The sequence below is a fragment of the Brassica oleracea genome, chromosome C4 (genome assembly GCF_000695525.1).
Source record: "Brassica oleracea var. oleracea cultivar TO1000 chromosome C4, BOL, whole genome shotgun sequence".
In the NCBI taxonomy this organism is placed as follows: Eukaryota; Viridiplantae; Streptophyta; class Magnoliopsida; order Brassicales; family Brassicaceae; genus Brassica; species Brassica oleracea.
In genome coordinates this window covers 13,881,070-13,903,427 of record NC_027751.1, presented here as the reverse complement: position 1 = coordinate 13,903,427, position 22,358 = coordinate 13,881,070, and the positions used below count along the sequence as shown (strand labels likewise).

The 22,358-nt window shown below is 37.3% G+C and overlaps 1 protein-coding gene and 1 long non-coding RNA gene across 3 annotated transcripts; one reads left to right on the top strand and one right to left on the bottom strand.

Annotated features, from left to right (window-relative positions):
- Positions 1 to 362: 362 nt before the first annotated feature.
- LOC106338194 (putative F-box protein At3g17490) lies at positions 363 to 824 on the bottom strand. The gene has a single exon (XM_013777227.1). It carries the CDS (start codon positions 822 to 824, stop codon positions 363 to 365), a length of 462 nt encoding a protein of 153 aa, XP_013632681.1.
- A 16,435-nt stretch (positions 825 to 17,259) lies between these two features.
- On the top strand, positions 17,260 to 20,116 carry LOC106340405. Of its 2 annotated transcripts, none has more exons than XR_001269383.1 (4): positions 17,260 to 17,347; positions 17,789 to 19,304; positions 19,408 to 19,721; positions 19,808 to 20,116. It is a non-coding gene; the product is annotated as an uncharacterized LOC106340405 (long non-coding RNA). The 2 variants fall into 2 exon arrangements; XR_001269382.1 differs by having other exon boundaries at positions 19,802 to 20,116.
- Positions 20,117 to 22,358: the final 2,242 nt, after the last annotated feature.

The following is a 22,358-nucleotide window of genomic DNA, read 5'->3' as shown; positions in this document are numbered from 1 at the left end:
ACGGCGGCCACAGAAAAATCCAAAGAAGAAAAGTAGCAATTGCAGTAAATCAGTATCAAAGAGACAGAGATAGTAGAATGTACAGAAGTCTGATGGTATAGCGAGACTAACACTAGAACGGGACCGAGACCAGACTCGGTGAATAGAGACAAGTGATGGAAGGGCTGTGTCTAAACGTTTCAGTTTGCATCTGATGAGCAGTCCCCTCTTCTACCACATCTTCATGCAACATCACAATCATTTTGTTCTTGATGAAGAAGCTTTGGCCAGGAACCATTGGCAAATGATGTCCAGTAACATCAAAAAACTTTTCCCAAATGGTTGTTTGATCTCTGGCCTGTTTAGCAATCCAAACCTGAGTTTCAAACTCCCTGAGATGATGAAACATCATAGATAGTCATGTCACGGGAAAGTGGAGTTGAAGGGAGTTGGATTGCTCTGAAGGAATCTGTAGAGAAGTCGAAACTTTGTATAAAGACTTGGACCTGACCTGAGGAGGCTAGCCAATATGAGTTACCATCGACAGAAACCATCATAGAAGGTCTGAGCAAACTCCAATCTCCTATTATGCCAATCTCTCTCCAAGAGTTGGAAGAAAATTCATAAACTTCAGCTTCTGGCCCATAACACTCCCTCCCATCTATGTCAAAAGAACCAAAGTTGAACTTCATCAACTTATATAGATTGTTACCGTCGTGACCTAGGGAGTATGTGTCGTACAAGGAGAGATTGTCTCTGTCAATCCATCTCGCTTGAGTACGGTTCCAGATCACAATCCTCTTAGACATTGTGCTACAGAGAAGTAAACCATTGCACTCCACCATATTCCTCAAGATCGTTGAGCAACTGGATCCAACTCCCACACTTGAGACTGCCTCGCATGGAGAAACCTTTTGAGAAACCTTTTCTGGCCAAGTTCCAGTTGTTTGTAGACAAAACTCTGTTCACTAAACAGTGACTTCCATTCTTTGCATGCCAGCTTGAAACGAGCCAGGGACTGCACTGGAGATCTAACGAGGATTTCTTCCACTATGTGAGGTACTTCATAATCACCAAGGCTTACAAGACGCCTCTCTCTGTTTGCTGCAAGTGTTGTGCTAAAGTGGGGAAGAGTCTGATCATCCTCCACATTGGAGTTTTTGTTTGACCTCCCAGCACTGAAGCTTTCTTTCTCTGCAACCATCAAGGAGTTGATTCGCTTTTTCTCAAGTGCAAGTCGGAAGAGAGCTATATGTCAGACTCCAAAACTGGACCTGTCCCATATGCTAATCTCTCTTTGATCCCTCTTCTAGTAGCTTTTGCTACTCGCTCAAGCGAGCCAGCAAAGCTTCGAAATCAATAATCTGTTTCTGAGAAACATCCCCTGGTACAAATACAGCCGCAGGCTTCTCTCCTTTCTTTTTGAAGTCATCGGCTAGATTCCTTGATATTCCCCTTGTGCCCGGCTTTGATGAACTCAAGAATGTTGTGGTCACTGGAACAATCTTAAAGTCAGAATCTTTCTTGTCCTTCTCTAGTAATGGAGTCACAGATGCATGCATCATCATCAACTGGTTTCTGATCTATTTTTATCTGGAATCAAGAAGTTGAGTTCACAGGACATTGACAAACCGGTAATCTGTTTCTGAGAAACATTTCCTGAAACAAATACGACAGACAGTATCTTTAAGCTTCCCACTTTACCATAATAAACAATGAAAGACCAAAATCCATACAAGATAAGCTGAGCAGAAGGGTATGCCTAACCATTAAAGAATGACTAAGCGTGCCGTGCATACAAGATCAAACAATACACACAAACTAGCCAAAAAAATTCAACACTAGAATATTAGAGAATCTAGAGTAGAGAATGCCATTAATGAGGTCGAGTTTATAATATCCATAGAATACAACAACCCCTGGTACAAATACAATCTTTAAACTTTCTCTATTACCAAATAAACAATGAAAGACCAGAATCTCTCTCTACAAGATCAAGCTGAACAATCTTTTTTTTTTAAAGCTGAACAAAATTGGTAAACCTAATCATAAAAGACCAAAATTGCTTTTTGAAAGAGCACTAACTATGTCGAGTTAACATCAGACGCATCTTGCCTCTAATCTTGATTTTCTGAGACTATTACAGGTTTCTAAGACTTACCATTATAGAATCACAGGCTCAAGAACACAAAGTATTATCTCAAACTCAAACTCAAACTCTTTATTAATCTCAGTGCTTAAGAAAAACTCTCTCAAAAGCTCTCAAACTCTCACAGCTCACAATCTATACCACACATTGGTATCTCCTTATATAACCCCTAAAATATCCTAAACTCATTAGGACTTACATATTTGGATATATCCTAATCCTTATAGATATACACAACACATTAGGATTAGGTAGCTTGTATCATAAGCTACTTCAAGCTTATCTCAACATTCTTCCCCTTAAGTTTGAACCCCTCATTTGACAAATCCTCAACGCCTATCAAATCTCTCAGCTCCTTGAATTTGATTCTATCAAGTGACTTTGTTAGTATATCAGCTTTATGCTCATTTCCCGGAACATGCTCTACTTCAACTTGTTCGTTCTCAACACACTCTCGGATGAAGTGGAACCTTCTATGTATGTGTTTACTACGTCCATGAAACACAGGGTTCTTCGTAAGCGCGATTGCAGATCTGTTGTCCACTCGAATTGTTACTTTCCTGCACGTTTCTCCAATGATCTCGCCCAAGCATTCCTGAAGCCAGATGGCTTGTTTTGCTGCTTTTGTGGCTGCCATAAATTCTGCTTCACACGACGAGAGTGCAACGATCTCTTGCTTTTGAGAACACCATGTTATGGGATTCTTCTCGAGATAGAACACATGGCCCGTGGTGCTCCTCCCATCATCTTCATCAACATTATGAGACGCGTCGCTGTAACCAATCAACTCTAGTTCCTTGGCTCGCGTATAAGAGAGGCCGAGGCAAGAGGTTCCACGCAAGTACCGCATTACTTGTTTTAAAGCTGCACCATGTGAATCCTTTGGCTCATGCATATATCTACTCAAGACTCCCACACTATAGGACAGATCTGGTAGGGTGTGAAGCAAATATCGGAGAGATCCTATGCTTCTTCTATACTCTGTTTCATCCATGCTCTTCTCTTCTTGTGACTTTGACAACTTGACGTTCATATCCATTGGTATATGGGTTGAGTTGCAAAATGCCATTCCGCATTCCTCAAGTATCTTTGTTGCATATCTATCTTGTTTAAGCATGATTCCCTCTTTGTGTTGATGTACTTCGATACCGAGGTAATATGTAAGCTTACTAAGGTCGCTCATCTCAAATTTCATCGCCATCTCTTGTTTAAACTCGTTGATTGACTGTAGAGACGCGCCAGTGACGAGCAAATCGTCGACATACACCACTACGACCAGAAGACCTCGCTTCTCTTCCTTCCTATACACGGAAGGTTCCTTACAGCCCCTCTGAAACCTCAACTCGCAGAGAATCTTGTTAAGTTTAGCGTTCCATGCTCGAGGGGCTTGTCGTAGTCCATAGAGGGCCTTCTTTAACTTGTACACTTTCCCTTCCTTTCCTGGTATTATAAATCCTTCTGGCTGTGTAACATATACTTGTTCTTTTAACTCACCATGTAAGAAAGCCGTTTTTACATCTAGATGATGTATTTCCCAACCCAAAGATGCTACAATGGCTATGACTAGTCGGATTGTCTCCATACGAGCCACATGCGCGAATACTTCGTCCTAGTCAATACCATGTCTCTGAACGTAGCCCTTTGCTACCAACCGTGACTTATACTTTTTTATGCTACCATCCGCGTTTCGTTTAATCTTGAAAATCCACTTTAAGCCTATAGGCTTCACACCCGTAGGAAGCTCAACCAGTACCCATGTATTGTTTTTCTCGATAGATACAAGCTCTTCCTTGCACGCATCGATCCACACCTTTAGTTCCTTAGCTTCATCAAACGTCCATGGTTCGTCATTAACAGCCATTAAGAGGCGCTCATGCTCATATTCCGCGAGCAAAATGTAGTCGTCTAGGTTAGTAGGCTTTGCTCTTCTTCTTGTTGAGATAAGCTTGAAGTAGCTTATGATACAAGCTACCTAATCCTAATGTGTTGTGTTTATCTATAAGGATTAGGATATATCTAAATATGTAAGTCCTAATGAGTTTAGGATATTTTAGGGGTTATATAAGGAGATACCAATGTGTGGTATAGATTGTGAGTTGTGAGAGTTTGAGAGCTTAAGTTTTGAGAGAGTTTTTCTTAAGCATTGAGATTAATAAAGAGTTTGAGTTTGAGATAATACTTTGTGTTCTTGAGCCTGTGATTCTATATTTGGTATCAGAGCCAGCACGAGAACAATGGTAGATATCAAAGAAGAATCCGAGACTAGTAACAAGAAGAATGGGTCGTCCTCCATCAAATTCCCAATGCTTACCTCTACAAATTATACGGTTTGGGCAATGCGGATGAAGATTGCCCTAAAGGTGAATAAGGTATGGGAGTCTATTGATCCCGGCAATAAGGATGAGGAGAAAAACGATGTAGCCATTGCACTTTTATTTCAATCCATCCCCGAGGCGTTGACATTACAGGTCGGGGATCTTGACACAGCAAAAGCAGTATGGGATGCGATCAAAGCAAGACACGTCGGAGCTGAAAGAGTAAGAGAGGCAAGGCTGGAAACATTAATGGCTGAATTTGATAGGTTAAAGATGAAAGAGGAAGACACAATAAATACCTTTGTCGTAAAGTTATCAGAGATTTCGTCTAAATCCGCATCTCTCGGTGAGATAATTGAGGAATCGAAGCTAGTAAAGAAGTTCTTAAAGAGCTTGCCCCGGAGAAAATACATTCACATTGTGGCTTCACTGGAACAAGTTCTTAACCTAAATGCTACGAGCTTCGAAGATATCATTGGAAGGTTGAAAGCCTATGAAGAGAGGATCTGTGAGGAAGAAGATGAGCAACACGATGAGCAAAGCAAATTAATGTATGCAAATATGGAGAATCAACAAGAAGGCTACGGTGGCAGAGGCAGAGGCCGTGAGGGTAGCTATGGAGGTCGTTTCCGTGGACGGGGAGGCCGTTCTAACTGGAGAGGGAGAGGACGTGGCCGGTTTGGATCCTACCAATATGGCTCATATAATCAAGAACGAGATGCTTCCCACATCACCTGTTACCGATGTGATAAACTTGGCCACTTTGTAGCTGATTGTCCAGATAGGCTACTTAAACTTCAGGAGACTGTTGAGAAGAAAGATGAAGATACTCAAGAAGCTGATGAGTTGATGATGCATGAGGTGGTTTACTTGAATGAGCAAAAGGTAAAACCAAGTGAATTCGAAGCTGATTCCGACACCAAGAACGTCTGGTACCTTGATAATGGCGCGAGTAACCATATGAGTGGTAACAGATTGTTCTTCGACACCTTGGATGAGACAATCCCTGGGAAAGTTCGGTTCGGAGATGATTCAAGAATTGTACGAGGAAAGGGTTCAGTACGTTTTATATTCAAAGGAGGGGAGAGGAAAATCTTAAGCAATGTGTATTACATACCAGGCCTAAAGAGTAACATTGTCAGCCTTGGACAAGCTACAGAGAGTGGCTGTGAAGTAAGGACGAAAGACAATCAGCTGATGCTGTTTGATCGTGGAGGAAAACTGATGATCAAAACAGCTAGATCAAGGAACCGACTGTATAAAGTCACACTTCAGGCCGAAAACATTCAATGTTTAAGTCTAACATCAACGACTGAGTCATCAAGATGGCATGCGAGGCTTGGTCACGTCAATCATGAGACAATGAAGACGATGATTAATAAGAAACTAGTCAAGGGCTTACTGGACATCACAGTTAACAAAGAGACGTGTGTGTCATGTCTACTTGGGAAACAAACGAGACAACCATTCCCAAAGGAAACCTCGTATCGAGCCGTGAAACCTCTCGAGCTCATACACGGTGATCTGTGTGGACCGATCACCCCACCCACACCGGCTCATAAACGATACGTATTGGTGCTGATCGATGATTACTCGCGATACATGTGGACAGTGTTATTGAATGAAAAGAGTGAGGCATTGGAGAAATTTAAAAAATTCAAGACACTTGCTGAGCAGGAAACAAAGACTGCGATACAAACGTTGCGAACAGACCGTGGAGGAGAGTTTACATCTCGAGATTTTCAGAACTACTGCGACACACACGGAATTAGGAGACACTTAACAACATCATACTCCCCTCAACAGAATGGAGTGGTAGAGCGACGCAACCGGACTCTTATGGAGATGACCAGGAGCATTCTAAAGCATAGGAATGTACCAAATTTGTTGTGGAGAGAAGCCGTACGACACTCTACCTATCTGATCAATAGACTTGCCACAAGATCGCTACTTGGCAAGACTCCATACGAGATGCTACGAGAGAGGAAACCAAACCTATCGCACCTTAGGATTTTTTGTTGCATTAGCTATGTTCGAACTGAAGTGGCCGGGAGGAGGAAGTTGGATGATAGGTCGAGATTATTGATACATATGGGTACAAAACCCGGCTCTAAGGCCTACCGCTTGTACGGCCCTATAAAAGGGAAGATCGTAGTGAGCCGTGATGTCACGTTTGATGAGAGCCAGGGATGGAACTGGAGTAAAACAGAAGAGAGGAAAGATGAGAACCCCGGAACATTCAAGGTTGACTTGCGAATTACGGGTGATGAAGAAAAGGCTAAGCAACATGATGTGGGTACTATAGCTATAAGTGATGGAGATACAGATGATGAGTACAAAGATGATAATGAGGAAGAGAATGAAGAGCAAACAGACGTGAGGAGATCAGCAATTGGTATCAGAGCGGTTGACGAGAAATCTGCAAGAAGACCAAAATACCCTTCGAGTAGGAACGGGATCCATCGAGTTAGGATTGGGAGGTGTGTGTAGCAGAGATCAAGTTAGAAGATCCTGGAAGTCAATTGTGGGACACGAGATGAATGTGATCCTTAGTTTGAGGAAGATAATGTGAGATAACAAACTAAGTCCCACATTGGAAGTTTAGACAAGGAGTGTAATATATTAAGAGATGTCCAATTAGTACGAGACTTTTTGGGAAGGAAACCAAAAATAAAACCATGCGGGTTTGCCTAAAACCATGCGGGTTTGCCTAAAACCCAAAGTGGACAATATTGTATTAATCAGAGAATAAAGAGTTGGACATGGGCTTAGTAAATCCCAACAACCATCACGATCCTGAGGATTCTACGGCGTAGAATCTCCGAAAGCAGGAGAGGAGACTGATCCCGTCGTGTACTACGAACTCCTTCTTTCTTCGCCATTTCTTGGAGGATTTGACGAAAAGTGACCGATGGAAAGCTTCGATTCGAGGAAGAAAGAAGATTAACCGGAGAGATGCCCGAAGAATCAAGATGAAATTGAAAGAATTTTGACTCAACTCGGACATGATCTTGAGCGAAAGTTAGTTACGCGTTAAGGTCTCTGTACTAGTGTGACTGTTAGAGAATGAAAGCGATTAGTAGTAATCCTCGTTACTTATATCTGTTGACACGTGTGCCATCCCGAGTGTCTCTCTATTCTTCTTAACGTGTCTGCTTTGACTTGAGAAGTGGCATGGAACTTTCTAACACATTATTTTAACAAAGTTGTTATTTATTATCATCTTCTAATATTTACCGAGGCCTTTCAAAATGATAGAAACCTTTTTTTATAATGAAAATACCAAACCAGGCATCTTATGAATTTTTCAAATTTTTTTCTGTAGAGTAATATAATATTTCTTATGTTTTTCTAATTTAACTAGGATAAGACTTTGCGCATGGTGAAATATATATTAAAAAAATTATGTTTTGTAAAATCTAATGATTTATAAATACATATGTTTTTGTGGTCAAAATATATTTGGTATTTATATTTTTTTTAATATAGAATAATTAAATAACTATAAATATTTGGTACACATATAAAATGTATAGAAGCCCAAATCAAACAATTAAAATGTGATATCATTGACACTCCTATAATCATAAATTAAGAGTTGTGAAAAAAAATCTCATATATATTAATTGAGGATCATTTAAAAAGTTGTAACCTTAAATTTGTATTAATTAAAAAGAGACTCTGCTTAAGTGTCACTTAATTAGGATAACAATTTAGCTTAAGAGTCAGATTAAGAATCAATTGAAAAAATGTTGGTACAAATCCAATTACTAGGGAACATTAAATTAATCCAAAATATAAGAAGCGTGCATTATTTCCTTAAATAAAAACTACGGAATTATCTAATATGATGAACATATATATGACAATTAATGACTATGAATAATAAAGATTTGATAACAATTTTTGCATTCTTCTTAATTTTTTTTAAATTTTATATTATTGAAAAATTAAACAATCACATTAATCATATAATAAAAAAATAGATTTTTTTTATATGTTATATTTTGAATTTTTTTAAATGACTTTAAATTACAAAAATGAGGAAAACTTATATGTTAAATTTAAAAATTTTTAAAACGACTTTAAATTACAAAAATGAGAAAATCTTATATGTTAGATTTTTTCTTATATGATATATTTTGAATTTTTCGTTAAGCATACGACTAAATGCATTAAATGACATGTATCAATTCGATGGTTGATCTGAAACTTTTCAAAACCATATGGAAGATAAATGTCAAAATAATTCAATTCTGGAAACAATACTGTTCACTTATTTCAAGAATGTGTTCGGTGGAAAAAAATAAAGTTTTTGTGTCATAATTTGTTTAATGTCCAATCCGATTAACCCATGATATATTAATTATAGTTTAGTTCCACAATTTTAATAAAAATTGATCCGGTCCATCGGAAAGAAATTATATAATAATAACAAAAAATATTGTATATGTATAAATAAAATGATCAAATATATAAAAGAAAATTATCGATAATATATACAAATAAACCCACCATGCGCAAGGCGTAGATCTTATCCTAGTTTGATGGTATTTCTAAGGAAAAACTCAACCGTATATAATATATATAGTAGGCATAGGTAGGATTTCGGATTGTTTGGAAAGTTAAAATAATTAGCATAAATTATCTAGAAACCGTATTTTAGCGTGATACATTGAATCAATATTTATGTAAATTTTCAATAACTACCACAAACATATTTGGCAAGTTGTTTTCAATGGTCAAAATTATAGACTTGGTGACAAAGTATATTATTATCTTAAATTAAACTTACCATATATAACTTCTTCAAAATTTTGTTCCAAGCTTAAAAATTCGATGGAAGCATTAACTTGGTGGAACAGTTTCTTATTTATTTAAACAGCCTAGTATAAAAATAATTAATTTAAACTTACCAAAAGAGCTTGATCATAAAATTGTATATCACAAAAAATTGATTCAAATTTTAGGATTTTTATTGTCTTCTAACGATAATAATACCAGCAGTTTACGATTGATCCTCCTTCGGCTCAATTGAAATTAAAAAGAAAATTTAAGCGATCTCAATTATAGATAATCCGAAATAATTAGTTGTTTTCTAATTAAACATATTGTATTGACAAATTTAAGATTTATATATGATCGAATTGTTTTTATATGTATTTAATTTTTTATTATTTATATAATCATCTATATGTTGAGCCGATGCATTTGGATATTTTATTTTACTGACTTATCAGTAAAGAAAATTTATATATTTTCGATTTTAACGTTACACTAATTTTCAGAATATCAGGTTCTTACCTTCTTTTTGACAAAATAAGATGAAAAATTAAATATTAAAAAGACAATTACAAATTGGATTAATCTTATAATTTGAAGTATAGTTTGGTTATGAGCCACATTAAGACAACATAAAATTTTGCAGCCCAACTATTGTTATACTTAAGACCCAAATATAGAAAGATGATAGTATTATTTGTTTGCAACCGATACTCTGTATAGGATGAAAGTTAGGTTAACGTGATATATATCATTAACTACTACAAAATGTCATTAATAATGTTTTTCTACACTACGAAAAACAATTAGGCAGGAGCCAAAGCTTTTACTTAATCTTCAATATAAATTTCATAATTTAAGTTCTAAAAAATGTGTTGCAAGGAAAAATATTTGATATATAAGTTTATTTGGTAATAACAAAACAACTTAATTTTTGTATTACTCTTTATATAAATTTATGTAGGCGAGGAAGGCCTGAGAGCCGAACGATATTTTTTTTTTTTATTAACAAAACAATTTTGAATAGCTGCGTCTCTTTGCTATTTTTTTATCAAAGCGTCTCTTTGATATTAATAAAAAAACTAACACTTAAAAAATCATTATTTTCCGATTTATAGCAAAAACATGCAATACTTAGGCCATAATATATAGCAAACTTTGATTTAAATTGTTGTCCAAGTAATATTGACTAAGAGTATATCTTACACTTTTTAAAAAAGTTATTATGTTGTATCACAATATAAATCAACGTTGAGCCATTTAAAAAAAGTTTCATTTAATGAGATCGCCGAGTATTAAGTTTATCATATCATATACATTTTTGTTTGGATTAAGTTTTTCTAGCAATTGGATTTTAAACTTACTAATTTTTCAATTGATTCTTATGTTGCCACGTAAGCCAAATTGACATCTTAATTAAGTGACAACTAAGAAAGTCTCTTTTTTAATTAATACAAATTTAAGGTTATAATTTTTTTAATGTTTTTCTATTAATATATAGGGGATATTAGGGGTGTCAAAATGGTTCATGACCCATGGGTTGACCCAACCCAAGTTGACCCATTAACCCAAATGAACTGTTTATTTTTGATCTAATGGGTTAATGCGTTAACAGATTAATGGGTTAACAAGTTAATGGGTTAACAGGTTAAATAGGTGGGAGAATTGCCAATTGTGACTCAAAACTTGGAGTCAAACCCAAAACAATACCCCAACTTGGGTCAAAGGCAAAAGTAACCTAAAAGGCTATTGAAATTACAACTATCCCCTTGTGACCAAACAATAAAACGAAATTTTTTTTACGTTTCTACCCCTCGCAAGTCGTCTGTTTAGACGACTTGAAAATAAGTCGTCCAGACGACTTAACTGAAAGTCGTCTGGACAGTTAGTCTTAAACATAATTTAAAAATTTTGTAAAAAATATTTTGATAAGTGAAAAATGGGAATTATGTAATTAACATATGTCTTAGGAAGTATAAATTAAGATATAACAAATTTCAATTGTTTTCAGCATAGATGAGTGAAAGTAGTGAGTCATGATATTCTTAAGTTTATGTTTCATCAACATATGTTGTAGTATTGTATGTGTTCTTAGGGTTAGATTTTGGAAAGCATTAAAACCGTTTTTGAAAATTTTTAAAATTACTTATGCGTGTTCATTTCTGTGTATAGTAAACACTATTTAAGTATAATTTGATTTTATAACGTGGTTAGTTAGTTAATCTAGTCATTTTAGTTTAGGGGTTCATTTTAGGGTCTAGGACGACTTAATATTTTGTCGTCTGAAAACAGACGACTAAATATTAAGTCGTCTGTTGTACATTATCAGCCAGAATAAGTCGTCTAAACCGGACCAAACCTTAAAGTTTACCAATGTAATTTTAAAGCTAACCGGATTATTTACCCAATATATAAGGTGATTTTTATTTTTTTTGTTTCATTTTTCGCGAAATTCAGAAACCCTAACAGTTCTCCCTCTCAAAGGCGATTTCGAATTCCCACGATTTCCGAACAAACCATCGTTCTCAACATCGGCTATCTATCTCACTTCATTCTCACCGTTGTCGCCGCAGCTTCTTCTAACCCTAGCCGCGCCGATTCCTCTAAACCCTAGCGCCGCCGATTCCACTATTTCCGAACAAACCGTCGCCCTCGCCACCGTGGTCACCAACGTTCTAAACACTAGCGCCGCCGCTTCTTCTAAACCCTAGCGCCGCCGCTTCTTCTCTGTAAACCTTAGCGCCGTTTCTCTGTAAACCCTAACGCCGCTAAGTCATCAATCTCGAGGAAAAGATGAACATAAAACGTTGTCTCTATCAATTTACTCATTCTCACCGTTTCACGTTTATTTTTTCAGATCTATAACCGCAATGACGAGTACTCCAACTCCTTCTGCGACTGGAAGACTTGTAAGTAATTTAAGTCGTCTACTAAGTCGTCTGGACTTATATTGTTGTCTTTGATTATTTTGCAGACAAAAAGGATGGATATTCCAGAACTCCCCCGTAGGTTATACACATCAGGGGAAGAACCAGAAGCCCACAATAGCATTTCGTATCATACGGATAACAGCAAGTTGCATACTGCTCTTAGGAAAGCTCTTACTGATGACGAATTTGAAGAGCTCAAGGAGTCGAGTTTGGGAGTTTTCATCAAGTTCAAGGAGCAGGGATTTGGTTGGGCTTCAAGGCTGGTTCACTACATGCTCAGTTTCAAGCTGGACATTAAGAAGAAGTATGAGATGTGGTCTCTCGTTGGTCCAGAACCTTTGAGGTTTTCACTGTTAGAGTTTGAAAACCTCACTGGTCTAAACTGCGAGTACATCGAGGACCTTGAGACACCAAAATGTGACGTTACCCCAGAGATGGTTTCTTTCTGGGGGATGCTGGGAGTTCATCTGGAAGCTGGGCCAACTACTGATCAGATAATAGCAGCACTGAAGAGATGCGGGGATTGGTCCAGGGAAGATCGCAAGCGGCTCGCGTACCTCTCCATCTTCACTGGATTCATTGAAGGGAGAAAGTTTTCAACCGCTACACGATCTACTCTGGCAAGGCTAGTGATGGATTTAGAACGGTTTGAGAATTATCCATGGGGGAGAGTCGCGTTTAAGGTGCTGATGGACTCTTTGTGGAACAAAGAAATTGCTGGCTGTTACACCGTGGATGGGTTTATACAAGTTCTTCAGGTCTAGACGTACACAGCTATGCCGGAATTGGGTGCTAGTATTGGTGGTCCCAGAGCAGACAGTCCGTCTCCACCGATACTGGCTTACGAGGGCAGCAGAGGCCGCAGATCAATGAAAGCTGCTATCTTGAGTCAGGTATTTACTTCAATCCAAAAGACTGCGCAGACGACTTATTATAAGTCGTCTGGAAAGTCTTCCATCTGGACGACTTATTAGACGACTTATAATAAGGCGTCTGGAAAGTCTTCCCAGCTGGACGACTTATCGGACGACTTAATTAAGTCGTCTGGAAAGTCTTCCATCTGGACGACTTATTAGACGACTTATAATAAGGCGTCTGGAAAGTCTTCCCAGCTGGACGACTTATCGGACGACTTAATTAAGTCGTCTGGAAAGTCTTCCATCTGGACGACTTATTAGACGACTTATAATAAGGCGTCTGGAAAGTCTTCCCAGCTGGACGACTTATCGGACGACTTAATTAAGTCGTCTGGAAAGTCTTCCATCTGGACGACTTATTAGACGACTTATAATAAGGCGTCTGGAAAGTCTTCCCAGCTGGACGACTTATCGGACGACTTAATTAAGTCGTCTGGAAAGTCTTCCATCTGGACGACTTATTAGACGACTTATAATAAGGCGTCTGGAAAGTCTTCCCAGCTGGACGACTTATCGGACGACTTAATTAAGTCGTCTGGAAAGTCTTCCATCTGGACGACTTATTAGACGACTTATAATAAGGCGTCTGGAAAGTCTTCCCAGCTGGACGACTTATCGGACGACTTAATTAAGTCGTCTGGAAAGTCTTCCATCTGGACGACTTATTAGACGACTTATAATAAGGCGTCTGGAAAGTCTTCCCAGCTGGACGACTTATCGGACGACTTAATTAAGTCGTCTGGAAAGTCTTCCATCTGGACGACTTATTAGACGACTTATAATAAGGCGTCTGGAAAGTCTTCCCAGCTGGACGACTTATCGGACGACTTAATTAAGTCGTCTGGAAAGTCTTCCATCTGGACGACTTATTAGACGACTTATAATAAGGCGTCTGGAAAGTCTTCCCAGCTGGACGACTTATCGGACGACTTAATTAAGTCGTCTGGAAAGTCTTCCATCTGGACGACTTATTAGACGACTTATAATAAGGCGTCTGGAAAGTCTTCCCAGCTGGACGACTTATCGGACGACTTAATTAAGTCGTCTGGAAAGTCTTCCATCTGGACGACTTATTAGACGACTTATAATAAGGCGTCTGGAAAGTCTTCCCAGCTGGACGACTTATCGGACGACTTAATTAAGTCGTCTGGAAAGTCTTCCATCTGGACGACTTATTAGACGACTTATAATAAGGCGTCTGGAAAGTCTTCCCAGCTGGACGACTTATCGGACGACTTAATTAAGTCGTCTGGAAAGTCTTCCATCTGGACGACTTATTAGACGACTTATAATAAGGCGTCTGGAAAGTCTTCCCAGCTGGACGACTTATCGGACGACTTAATTAAGTCGTCTGGAAAGTCTTCCATCTGGACGACTTATTAGACGACTTATAATAAGGCGTCTGGAAAGTCTTCCCAGCTGGACGACTTATCGGACGACTTAATTAAGTCGTCTGGAAAGTCTTCCATCTGGACGACTTATTAGACGACTTATAATAAGGCGTCTGGAAAGTCTTCCCAGCTGGACGACTTATCGGACGACTTAATTAAGTCGTCTGGAAAGTCTTCCATCTGGACGACTTATTAGACGACTTATAATAAGGCGTCTGGAAAGTCTTCCCAGCTGGACGACTTATCGGACGACTTAATTAAGTCGTCTGGAAAGTCTTCCATCTGGACGACTTATTAGACGACTTATAATAAGGCGTCTGGAAAGTCTTCCCAGCTGGACGACTTATCGGACGACTTAATTAAGTCGTCTGGAAAGTCTTCCATCTGGACGACTTATTAGACGACTTATAATAAGGCGTCTGGAAAGTCTTCCCAGCTGGACGACTTATCGGACGACTTAATTAAGTCGTCTGGAAAGTCTTCCATCTGGACGACTTATTAGACGACTTATAATAAGGCGTCTGGAAAGTCTTCCCAGCTGGACGACTTATCGGACGACTTAATTAAGTCGTCTGGAAAGTCTTCCATCTGGACGACTTATTAGACGACTTATAATAAGGCGTCTGGAAAGTCTTCCCAGCTGGACGACTTATCGGACGACTTAATTAAGTCGTCTGGAAAGTCTTCCATCTGGACGACTTATTAGACGACTTATAATAAGGCGTCTGGAAAGTCTTCCCAGCTGGACGACTTATCGGACGACTTAATTAAGTCGTCTGGAAAGTCTTCCATCTGGACGACTTATTAGACGACTTATAATAAGGCGTCTGGAAAGTCTTCCCAGCTGGACGACTTATCGGACGACTTAATTAAGTCGTCTGGAAAGTCTTCCATCTGGACGACTTATTAGACGACTTATAATAAGGCGTCTGGAAAGTCTTCCCAGCTGGACGACTTATCGGACGACGCTTCTTTACTGTCTCAACCTCATCTTTTTCAAGTATTTACAATATTGCCACTGCAATGAATAGTGGCAACAACCTTGTACGAACTGTTTGGAGCTTTTATTGCCCTTTAATGCACGTAAATCTCTTTACACTCTCTCTGTTTCAATTGTTATGAACTAAAAACAACATTTCTTTCACTTTCTCTCTATATTCATCCAAAAAACTCAAGCTTTTGATTCAAAATATGGGCTATGGTTGACAGAGCCATATTTCTTTCGTTTTTACTTACGGTTGCTTTCGTTTGAGGTTCTGGGTGGTTGGAGAAGACCTTGTGTGCAAACGAAGTCATCTCACCTAGTTTAAGGTACGAATTTGAATTTTTTTTCAAGATCTGTTCGCGTAGAAGACTTACTAGTAAGTCATCTGTATGTAGAAGACTTACTGATGAGTCTTCTGGTCAAACGGACGACTTAAATTAAGTCGTCCAGCTTTGTTTGTTAAAAAAAAACACTTCAGACGACTTATATATACGTCGTCTATGAGAAACGGGCTAGTTTTGCATTTGACCGAATCGTGTCAGATCTTTGACTATTTCTGGACGACTTATAATTCAGTCGTCTCTGGGAAAGTTAAAATTTCAATATTTTATGAAAACTTGACGACTTACGTGTAAGTCGTCCTAGGTTAGTTTTGTAATTGAAAAATAAAACTTCATAATTTAACTTTAACCAGACGACTTAATATAAAGTCGTCCAGCTAAACGACTTAATTTAAGGTCGTCCGGGATAAGCAAGGTTTGACCAGAAAATTGGGAAAAATTCTGGACGACTTTGCTTTCCCCGGACGACTTTAAATTAAGTCTTCTGGAGGGACGACTTTATATTAAGTCGTCTGGTTAAAGTTAAATTATGAAGTTTTATTTTTCAATTACAAAACTAACCTAGGACGAATTACACGTAATTCGTCAAGTTTTCATAAAATATTGAAATTTTAACTTTCCCAGAGACGACTGAATTATAAGTCGTCCAGAAATAGTCAAAGATCTGACACGATTCGGTCAAATGCAAAACTAGCCCGTTTCTCGTAGACGACGTATATATAAGTCGTCTGGAGTGTTTTTTTTTAACAAACAAAGCTGGACGACTTAATTTAAGTCGTCCGTTTGACCAGAAGACTCATCAGTAAGTCTTCTACATACTGATGACTTACTAGTAAGTCTTCTACGCGAACAGATCTTGAAAAAAAATTCAAATTCGTACCTTAAACTAGGTGAGATGACTTCGTTTGCACACAGGGTCTTCTCCAACCACCCAGAACCTCAAACGAAAGCAACCGTAAGTCAAAACGAAAGAAATATGGCTCTGTCAACCATAGCCCATATTTTGAATCAAAAGCTTGAGTTTTTTGGATGAATATAGAGAGAAAGTGAAAGAAATGTTGTTTTTAGTTCATAACAATTGAAACAGAGAGAGTGTAAAGAGATTTACGTGCATTAAAGGGCATTAAAAGCTCCAAACAGTTCGTACAAGGTTGTTGCCACTATTCATTGCAGTGGCAATATTGTAAATACTTGAAGAAGATGAGGTTGAGACAGTAAAGAAGCCATTTTCGAAAAAAAAAAAAAAATGTTAATGGCATTTTCGTAGATAAACTGCAGGTGTGGGGTTAAAATCTCAAAAAAAAAAAGAGTCAAAAGAAAAGGTTAGTTTTCTGTTTGACTCCAAGTTTTGAGTCACTTTTGCAAAAAGCCCTAAATAGGTCTATTGGATTGGGTCAACCCTGACTCATTTAGTTAAAATAGGTCTATTTCATCGCCGTTTTTTTTTTTTAAAAGGAACCCTCTTTCACAGTGAGCTGCGCGAAACTCTTCCTCATTGTCCCCCTCTGTTACAATTCCTAAATTAGGGTTTTTCTCAGGCACCTCTCTCGCCTTTCAGGTACTTTCTCTCTCTCTTATCCTTGTCTTGAATTCTTATCCTTTCTTGAACTAATCCGATTTTGTTTCTCTCTCTATTGAAACTGGGATCCGGAGCTCATCTTATCTGAAATTTATCATTACTGTTTTTCTTCAATCTTTACCAGTGATTTGCTAAGTTTCTTCAATCTTTACCAGTGATTTGCTAAGTAATTAAAAGGCCTCTGATTGTTATTACAGTGAGTTTAGCTTTGTATGGTTGTCTTTGGCTGATAACATTGTGGTCTATTCCTGCAAGTGTGTGAACATAACTCTAGTTAGCTGAAGATTCTCTTAATAGCCCTCTTCTCTTCTGGTCTGTTGTTTGTTTAACTACTTTGGCATATATCCATTTTAGCTGTATCATGGCACATTCTCTTTTCGAACTTCTTTATCGGCCTCTTATTTGTAATCTCAATTTCAGGTTGCTGGATATGGAAAATAAAGAAGAATGGATACATCAACAGGTACATCTTCTAATACTGCGAAGAGAAGAAAAACATCGAATATGTGGAAATATTTTAGAGTAGAAAAGGATGAGAATGAGGAAGAGAGAGCATATTGTCTGAAATTCTCAAAGAGCTATGCGTATACATCAACTAGTGGAACCTCAAATCTGAAGCGTCATAAAGAGAAATGCTTAGGAATTTTAGAGGCTGAAAGAAGGGTAGTGAATTTTGACGAGAGAGTTGCTAAGGAGAAGTACAGACGAGTCATTATTAGACATAATCTTCCTTTCATTTCGGTTGAATATGAAGAGCTGAGGGACTATTTTAGCTATTTGAATCCAGATTACAAGTGTTACTCTAGGAACGCTGCTGCTAGTGATGTTATGAAAACTTGAGAGAAAGAAAAACAGATTTTGAAGTCTGAGTTGGAAAAAATTCCTTGTAGGATATGCTTGACCTCAGATTGTTGGACTTCACTAGCTGGAGATGGATACATAGCTGTCACGGCACATTATGTTGATGCAAAGTGGGTGCTACATAGCAAGATTGTATCGTTTTGTGAAGTTCTTCCTCCCCATAGTGGTGAAGTCTTAGCTAGTAAAGTCCAAAAATGTTTGAGAAAGTGGGGAATAGAAAAAAAGGTGTTCACTTTGACTCTGGATAATGTCGCGGCTAATGACAACATGCAAGACGTATTGAGGGATCGGCTTAATCAAGATGATAATTTGGTGTGCAAAGGAGAATTTTTTCATGTTCGGTGTTCTGCACACATCTTGAACCTGATTGTACAAGCTGGTTTGGAAGTTATTAATCCTGCTTTCTGCAAGCTCAGAGAAACAGCGAAGTATTTTAAAGGTGAAGGATTGCACTTGCAGACTGTATAGATGGTGTTGAGGATGTCGTGTTGTCATTAGATGTCAAGAATAGGTGGAATTCGACCTATCTAATGCTGAAGAAGGCTCTGAAGTATCAACATGGTTTAAAGAGGTATAAATTAGGTGATACAAGCATTTCCCTTCCAATGAAGAATGGAGAAGAGCTAGCACTATCTTTGAGCTCTTGAAGCCCTTTATAGCATTACGACTTTAATGTCTACCAGAAGCTACTTTACTTCAAACTTGTATTTTGCTCATATTTGGAAGATTCAATGTTTGTTGGAAGTTCAAAAGAGCAATGAGGATATCGTCATCCAGACAATGATTTCTAACATGAGGGAGAAGTTTGATAAATACTGGGAGTAGTATAGTGTGATTCTTGCAATGGGGGCTGTCTTGGATCCTAGGATGAATTAAAGCTTTTGAAATGTTGTTATGGTGAGCTCGATCCATTCACCTCCCAAGAAAAGGTTGATCATCTTGAGGATCAGCTTAGGAAGAGATCTTTGATGATTATAGAAGACAGCTCTCTTTGACTCATGTTGTTAGCTTTACAAGACCATATTCTCATGCTTCTGAGCAAGGAACAGAGACCGAGAACTTTGGTGTGTTGGATGTAAGTTTCTGACGTTTATCTATCTAACTCATTTGAAACTTTTTCTAATATTCATTCTAAACTTCTTATTATGCTTACTGAGAACATGATTTATTTGAGTTAGATGATATTCCAGAGACTGCAGAACCAGGAAAGTCAGCGTTGGATATCTATTTAGAGGATCCAAAACTAGATATGAGAGCTCATCCTGATTTGTATGTGTTGCGATATTGGAAAGAGAACAAGCATCGTTTTGGCGCACTAGCATTCATGGACATGGACATTCTCAGCATTCCTATTACCACTGTGGCTTCTGAATCTTCTTTCATATTGGAGCTCACGTAATAAGCAAGTACAGAACTCGCCTTATTCCTAGAAATGTGCAAGCTTTATTGTGTACTCGGTCTTGGATTCATGGCTATAAAGTTGATGGTGAAGGTACAATCTTATATAAACTTTATATTCTTTGCTCAATCAAGTTTATATATCATTAATATTCGGTTTCTTATGAACTGTAGATGAAGATGATGAAGATGAGATAGTCATTATCCGAGAGGCTCCAAGTCAAGCACTAATAACTCCAAATCAAGACCATGTTAGTACCATGGAACTATAGCTGGTGGCGGTCTCATCCCTCACATCAACATAATAATAACAACTTTGCTTCTCTGTTTCTTAAGTGTTTTGAGAGAGTCTTTTAAGTGTAGTGTTTCATAAAGATATTCGTTTGGTCTTCGTGATGTAACTGTGTTTTTTATCTTCTCTGTGTGAAGACACTCTCTTCCATGCATAATGTGTTGAGAATATTTTGTTATTTTACCTTCAAAATTGTGTGTCCTTAGTACCTATCTGGTCTTGAAACTTGAATCCTGGTTAAAGGCGTTCTTTTTTTTTTGGACTTGACTACTTGATGTTTTGCCTATCTTATCACACAGAAAAACTTAGTAGTATGTAAATAATGTATCACCTTTAGGTCCTTTACTACGTTTTAAGAGTACAGTTTGGGTGGCCTTGTTATTTAATGACTCTGGAGTACACGAACCACAGAGCTTTATTAGCGGTGAGTGGGATCAGAAGCAGCAAAGCTCCTTGCACATGTTTGTTATTGCTTCCTTTTCTTGTCCTCGGTTCCTTTTCACAATTGGTTTGCTAATTACATAGCCCTAAAGTTTCTCAATTCGATCAACTTAGTCTTAACTTAAAAAAAACATTTCCAAAAACTTCTTAAGACTTAGTTTGAAAGAGGTATATGAAAAAACCCATTAATATTCGAACCCAAAAATATCTTTTTTGTTTTTGTTTTGACCAACACCCAAAAATATCTAAACAATTATTTATGAGACAATTACCACTAAGCTACCATTAATAAAGATGGTTCATTATAAAAATGTTGGGTTGATGGGTTAACCAATAACCCATGGGTCGTAATTTAATGGGTCATGATCCAATCCATTTTAAAATCTTACAAATAAATGAGTTGGATTGATCCATGACCCATTAACAGTCAACCTATTTGGGTTATGGGTTGGATTGACCCATTTTGACTACCCTAGGAGATATGTTTAAAATTCTAAGAGGATTATAGTCATTTTTCATCTCTCATCATCTATACTTTTTCTTTTGAAGTATCACATCACCAATACTTAAGTTCTGTTTAATATAACATATACAAATATTTGAAAGATTTTAAAACATATTAACAATTATTTGAAAAGTATGACAAATTTTATGACAAATGACTAGTGTTTTGGTGCTTTGAAAAAGTATTTCGCGTAATTATAGTCTCTCAAAAAGTACATGATGCAAAACACACGATTTTCTATTTCTCTTCTTTCTTCAAAATCTTTTAGAAAGAGATCGTCGAATTTGGATTCATTTTCTGGTTTCGTTTTGATCTTGTCTGTTTCTCTCTTCCAGCGTTGTATATTTTTTTTGGTGTTCGGTTGATTTTGTCACTAACATTTTTGCCTTTCTCTCTGGCGATGAACGGCTAACTTTTGACTATATGTCGCTATTCTCTTTGATGTGACATTGGCTTTTCATCAGGATCTTTCTGATTTCGCTGATCTACTTTTCTGGTGGTTTTTCCGATCAATCATTTCTTCTTCCTATCTTTCGTCATTTCCTTTTTCTGATTTGGGTTGATTCTTCTCATCTTTAAAGATGACCAATGTTCATGCAGGAAAGTCGAAGGCGTTTAGACCGATTGATGATGATTGATTTTTTCCGAAGAGTAGATCCGGTGGGCGATTTGGTTTCTATAAAGATTGAGCGGTTTCTTCATCAATATGACTTTGCTAACGGTAGAGAGCTCCGTCGGACCTCTTCCTTGCTTCAGGCGGACAAAAGTGAACCATCATTTTGATACGCAGGGTCGGCCATGGGCTAAAACTCATAAAGTATGGATTTTAGGTGCCAAATAATCTATATATTTTAGGGGCAACATTTCCCAAAGTTCTATTCAGTTCTGTGGCTTGGAATCTTTTGCTTTTTGTTGATAAAGATTTCATTTCCTTTTATACATATAATTTACTAGATTCGTTTAATATTAGGATAACTAATTCAGTAAAAGAACAAACCAAACTTTTTATGTCGGTATGTATTAGCAATTACTATATATCTTATATATTAAAACAGAAGTCACAACCTTGATTCATGTGTGATTTTAAAAAAATGGACTTAATGGACCTACTATTAGAAAGTCATGTTACATTTAATCTCTAATCTTATCATTTAAATTTTGGGCCTAACATAAATTTGTATTGGGCTATCAATAATTGGATTTAAACAATAGATGATCTATTGGATTTATAGATAGTATAAATTAAATAGATATAATTTAATGTTGTAATACTAAACCTCCATATGTTAATTATTTAAATATTTGTCGATGTTAACTTTTAAAATTATAAAGATTTTTTCTAATAACAAAAATTATATTATCTAACAATGATTAATCTTCACTACTTTAAACCAATGAAAACAAAATTTAAACTATATAGTTTATTTTAAAAATTAAACAAAAACTAAATGTTTAATTATTTATTCGATAATATAAATCTATGAAGCGGAAAG